The 6,216-nt window shown below is 38.9% G+C and overlaps 1 protein-coding gene across 5 annotated transcripts in view; it reads right to left on the reverse strand.

The window, feature by feature from the left end:
• Positions 1 to 1,013: 1,013 nt before the first annotated feature.
• Positions 1,014 to 6,216, reverse strand: part of LOC128251160 (zinc finger protein 271-like) — a 14,244-nt gene continuing 9,041 nt past the window's right edge. For all 5 annotated transcript variants that reach the window (XM_052977654.1, XM_052977653.1, XM_052977655.1 and 2 more), the window contains exon 2: positions 1,014 to 3,019. In XM_052977654.1, the coding sequence (XP_052833614.1) occupies positions 1,509 to 2,621 (1,113 nt within the window). In that variant the 5' untranslated portion in view covers positions 2,622 to 3,019 and the 3' untranslated portion in view covers positions 1,014 to 1,508. The remainder of the gene's footprint in view (positions 3,020 to 6,216) is intronic.

Genomic DNA, 6,216 nt, shown 5'->3' on the forward strand with positions numbered 1-6,216 from the left:
TGTTTGTCTCTTGCCACTACTTAGCAGTGTTGGTTTCTTTACATACCTGTAACTTAACCACTCTTCATACAAACACCAATAGAATCAGTACCAGGCTTAAGAAAAAATAAATACTGGAGTTGATTCATTCAATTAAAGCCCTTTAAAGCATGGCTGTAGTCTAATGACTGATACATCCGAAGGTAGATAACTTCAACTTCAGATACAGCTGGGGCAGATAGAATATTTGCTGATGTTTGTAATGGTTAACATTTAGTAAGTAAAATCCCTAGCTTGTGACTGGAGGTGGATGCTGTCCTCTCAACCAATACACTGCTGTGGGTGCTGCTGGATGACAGGCTCTGGTGCTCATGTTATTCCATGCTTTCAAATCCACGGTGCTGACCTTAGCTTGCTTGAGGTCAAGGTGCTGTGAATCCATCTCTTCCTCAGTTTGTTTTCCTTGATGTCTTCTTTGGTATGCTGCACTGGATTCTCCAGTGTGTTGTTGTTGTTGGCACTCCGTCGCTTACGACGTCAAGGGTTCCAGTTGATCCGATCAACGGAACAGCTCTGCTCGTGAAATTAACGTGCAAGTGGCTGAGCACTCCACAGACACGTGTACCCTTAACGTAGTTCTCGGGGAGATTCAGTGTGACACAGTGTGACAAGGCTGACCCCTTTGAATTACAGGCACAACAGAAACAGGAAGATAGAGTGAAAGAAAGTTGTGGTGGAAGAGTACAGCAGGGTTCGCCACCATCCCCTGCCGGAGCCTCGTGGGGCTTTAAGTGTTTTCGCTCAATAAACACTCACAACGCCCGGTCTGGGAATCGAAACCGCGAGTCTGCTGCCTAACCACTGGGCCATTGCGCCTCCTCTCCAGTGTGTAGATCACTGCTGTCAGAAAGGTTGGTGTGGTAGTCTTTCAGTGCTCATCCTGCAGATGTTACCAAACCACTGTAGCCTGTGCTGCCAGATTTGGTCTTCAATGGTCATCTGCTGCTATTGGCATGATGGAATACACACAAGCATAATGAATAAATTACTTTTATTAGAAATATTACAGAGATAAGTTATTACACCAATGCAGATACAGTACTTTAATTTGAATTAGTTTTTGACTCAACAACATATATACAAAGGTAGATCAAAAAGTAATGCATATAAACATTACATTATTTTCTGACTCATGGCCCGATAATGTTCAGAGGTAGGTACCACACATATTTTCCTTCTTTGTGGAATACATTGATGATTGTATAACTTTTCAGAGAAAGAACTTTGACAAATTGTATCATGGCTTTACAAGATAGTATACCTTGTGTAAGTAGTGTAAATGGTGCTTACAAGACTGGCAACAGGGAAGGGATCCAGCTTTAAGATATTATTTCAAAAAAGGGATCAAAATGAGATTACTGAATAGGTAAGATTCAGAGTAAACATTGTTTTAGTGTGTGTGTGTGTGTGTTGGGGGGAATGGTCTTAGAAAGTTTGTTGTGTTAAGTAATGAATTTGAACACTGTCAGTCATAGTCCTAAATGAATAGCTACATGTGAAGCTAACTGGCTTTTATAAGAGAATGATCTACTGCAAATATCACAGCTATAAGGTTTTTCTCCTGAATGAATATGTTTGTGAGTGCGTAAGGTATTGATCTGAGAGAATGATTTACTACAGATATCACAGTTGTATGGTTTTTCTCCTGTGTGAATGCGTTTGTGAGCGCCTAAAGTATTTTTTTGAGAGAATGATTTACCACAGGTATCACAGTGATAAGGTTTTTCTCCTGAATGAATATGTTTGTGAGTCTGTAAAGTATTAATCTGAGAGAATGATTTACCACAAACATCACAGTTAAATGGTTTTTCTCCTGTGTGAATGCGTTTGTGTTTAGTTAAATCACTAGTTTCAGAAAATGCTTTATTACAGATATCACACCGATATGGTTTGTCCTCTAAATGAATACGTTTGTGTTTAGCTATGTGACTAGCTTCAGAGAATGATTTACCGCAGATACCACAGTCATATGGCTTCTCCCCAGTATGAACGCGTTTGTGTATAGTTAAATGACAACTTACAGAGAATGATTTACCACAAACGTCACAGTGATATGGTCTGTCACCTGAATGAATACGTTTGTGTCTGGTTAAATCACTACTTTGAGAGAATGATTTATCACAGATATCACAGTGATATGGCTTCTCTCCTGTATGAATACGTATGTGTTTAGTTAAATCTCCATTTTTAGAGAATGATTTATCACAAACATCGCAATGATATGGCTTCTCTCCAGTATGAATGAGTTTGTGTGTATTTAAGTGACTAGAATCAGAGAATGATTTACCACAAATATCACAGGGATGTGGTTTCTCTCCTGTATGTATACGTTTGTGTACAGTTAAATTACCACTTAGAGAGAAAGATTTACCACAGATATCACAGTGATATGGCCTCTCCCCTGTGTGAATGCGTTTGTGTATAGCCAAGTGACTATTTATAGGGAAAGATTTACCACAAATATCACAACGATATGGTTTCTCACCTCTACTAACACATTTGTGTTTAATGAGGTTACCTTTCAGGCAAAATGATTTTTGGCAGATATCACAATGGTAGGATTTTTCGGTCACTTTCTGCATCTCTTCAACAAAATAATAAATCAATCCTTTAAGTCTTTAACAGTATCCGTCGTTTCAATAGTTTTCTCTTCTCAGAACAATGTTTATTTTCTTATTTCACTTTTTATCGTTGATTTCTTTAAAATTTTTTACAGCTGTTTTCCCATCAACTCTGTTTTCACCAATATCTGAAGATGCCACAAACATATTTGAAACTTCATCCATCTTGTACATATTACAGACTGTACAGGAGAGAAATGTTGCCATTAATCTCCATTCAGAAGAAATATTTCACTGTAGTTTACCATTGAGTTATATATTTGTTGCATGTAACGTTTTTCTTTAGTCTTTAAGAGATAATTAATGTTGATGATGAATCTGACGTAAGCAATTCTTTCATGTCACAGTTGTCTGATATTCTGAAATAAGATAGAAACAACAGTATAAGATATAGAGGATATCTTAATAGCAGAGATACAATAGTGGAAGTGTTACTACATTTCTACAGAGATAAATTGTAGAAGTAAACATTTGCCTGAACAACTGAACTTTACTTTCCAATTTGTTACTAAAATTACAACACACAAGACTGTGCAAAGCCTGCGTCATTCACACACATATGAAAAACTGTGAAAACACAAGTAATTTCTACTACATTTGTGCTGTATACCTCACTAGTAATACTGCTATCTATAGTAGTTGCTTAATCATTATACTAGAAGTAGATTTGATGATGATGATGTACTAAGCTCAATTGTAGGAATTGTACATCTATTTTCACACTCAAGATGAATTATATGTACATATATTTGTATGTGTGTATACGCATATGTTCATACATCTATATGAAAATACTGTTGATCTATTAAAGTAATTTACATTAAATTTTAATATCTAATTATCCATATGGCAGACATTAATATACTGACTGCGTGTTCGTGTCTGGGACAGCAGTACGATTCTTTCCCATCAAAACAGTTATTGAAACAAGTAAAATTTTCAGTATACTTCCTTATAGTAATGTATATACAGGAACTAACTATATGACAACGTAAACAAACTACACATGTAGGGGTCCATGGTTGGCACTCCGTCGCTTATGACGACTAGGGTTCCAGTTGATCTGATCAACAGAACAGCCTGCTTGTGAAATTAGCGTGCAAGTGGCTGAGCACTCCACAGACATATGTACCCTTAACGTAGTTCTCGGGGAGATTCAGCGTGACACAGAATGTGACAAGGCTGACCCTTTGAATTACAGGTTCAACAGAAACAGGAAGTAAGAGTGAGAGAAAGTTGTGGTGGAAGAGTACAGCAGGGTTCGCCACCATCCCCTGCCGGAGCCTCGTGGAGCTTTAGGTGTTTTCGCTCAATAAACACTCACAACGCCCGGTCTGGGAATCGAAACCGCGATCCTATGACCGCGAGTCCGCTGCCCTAACCATGTAGTAGTGTATATAAGCACTCAAACCGCAAAGCCCTGTAGATAACATGAAAAGCATAGTAGTGTATACGAGGGGGTACCTAAAAGAAACCGGAATTTTTCAATATTATTTTATTCACTTAGTTTTACATGTTCACACTTTTATTGCTATCGTAGTATTCTCCATTTGAAGCAATGCATCAGTGGAGGTGTGTTTTCCACAGTTTGAAGCAGTGCTGGAACTCTTGCAAAGTGATACCTTTTTTCTTCACCTTCAAAAAAAGGGACCAGATCAACTTCCAACTGTTGTTCCAGTTCACTGCATACATTCAGTCATGACCCCTTTTGATCTTCCGTAACCAAGCGAGGCACAAATTTGGCTGCAACTCTTTTCATTTGCAATTCCTTGTCCAAAATTTGTTGGCAGCAGCTCCAGGACGCATTAGTCATCTCGACTGTTCAGTGATGGTCCTCCAAGATCAGTACATGAGTTTCCTTATTTCGTTATTGCCCACAAGGGGGTACACACAGAAGGGACAAACAAGGACAGACAAAGGTATAAAGTTGATTACATCGACCCCAGTGCGTAACTGGTACTTAATTTATCGACCCCGAAAGGATGAAAGGCAAGTCGACCTCGGCGGACTTTGAAATCAGAACGTGGCTGCAGACGAAATACCGCTAAGCATTTCGCCCGGCATGCTAACGTTTCTTATTTCTTTATTGCCCACAAGGGGCTACACACAGAAGGGACAAACAAAGGTATTAAGTTGATTACATCGACCCCAGTGCGTAACTGGTACTTAATTTATCGACCCTGAAAGGATGAAAAGCAAAGTCGACCTCGGCGGACTTTGAACTCAGAACGTGGCTGCAGACGAAATACCGCTAAGCAATTTCGTCCAGCTCGCTGCCCTCAGTACATGAATTTCCATGAGGTTTCCATTTGTTCAGGAGGTTGATGGTCGCCCTGAACAAGGTTGGTCTTCAAGCGACAAGTGACCATTCTTAAAGTGTGGAAACCACTTGTAAAATTGTGTTTTGCTCATGGCAGAGTCCTTGTAAGCTGTTTGAAGCTTGACAACTGTTTCAACCATTGTTTTCCCCAGCAGAAAACAGGAATTTCGTGGAAGCACACTGTTCCTTCATTTCAGCCATCACAAAAATCGAAAGCAAAGACACACCACATGGCAGCAAGACAACACCCGCCTCCGCCTGTCAGCTGACTGGTACCTAAGTGTCGCATCAAGTGGCTTCCAGCAGTAGAACCCTGAACCACAATGGGCTTGTCCCCCCAGAGAACATTTCTGGTTACTTTTGGGTACCCCATCGTATAAGCAGAGTAAGTGTATAACAGTGTGTGTGTGTACAAACTGTATACATTTTATTTCTGAATTACTTCAGTTCTTTAGTAAAATAGGAAACAGGTTCTATATTATAAAGGATTGTGATGGAACTCATGGCAAACAAAACACAAAATGTTTTCATCTTTATTTTGTTTTTTTCGATCAAGTTAATTTTTTTCTCACTGCATAAATATTGCAAAGTGTCAATATTTATAAAATTATGAGATGCATCTACAAAAACGGAGGGAGAAAATGAATAGCATCATTATCATCGTTTAACGTCCACTTTCCATGATTAATATCATAGATAATCTAATTTTATGTCAATTTGCTTTAAATCAAAATGTGTACTAGTAATGAATGCCTCGTTAGGTTTACGGTTATCATATAAGGTGCATGGACTGTGAAATTTTCCATGCTCCAGGGAACTTCACCTCCACCAGGAAGCTACCAACAGGCTCACACAACGTACAAATATACACAAACATACTCACATATACACAGACATCTCATGAACACATATATGTTCACATACACACTTTCATGTACACACATACATATACACCTGTACGCACATATAGACATTTATCTTATCACAGACCCATAAACATTTATACATTGTTTCTAACAAACGTGTGCGCAGGAGTGGGTGTGTGATACGTAGCTTGCTTACCAACCAGATGATTCCAGGTTCTGTCCCACTGCGTGGCACCTTGGGCAAGTGTCTTCTACAATAGCCTCGGGTCGAGCAAGCCTTGTGAGTGGATTTGATAGACAGAAACTGAAAGAAGCCCATCGTGTGTATGTATGTGTGTGTGTATATATATATATATATATATATATATAT

The sequence above is a fragment of the Octopus bimaculoides genome, chromosome 28, assembly GCF_001194135.2.
Source record: "Octopus bimaculoides isolate UCB-OBI-ISO-001 chromosome 28, ASM119413v2, whole genome shotgun sequence".
In the NCBI taxonomy this organism is placed as follows: domain Eukaryota; kingdom Metazoa; phylum Mollusca; class Cephalopoda; order Octopoda; family Octopodidae; genus Octopus; species Octopus bimaculoides.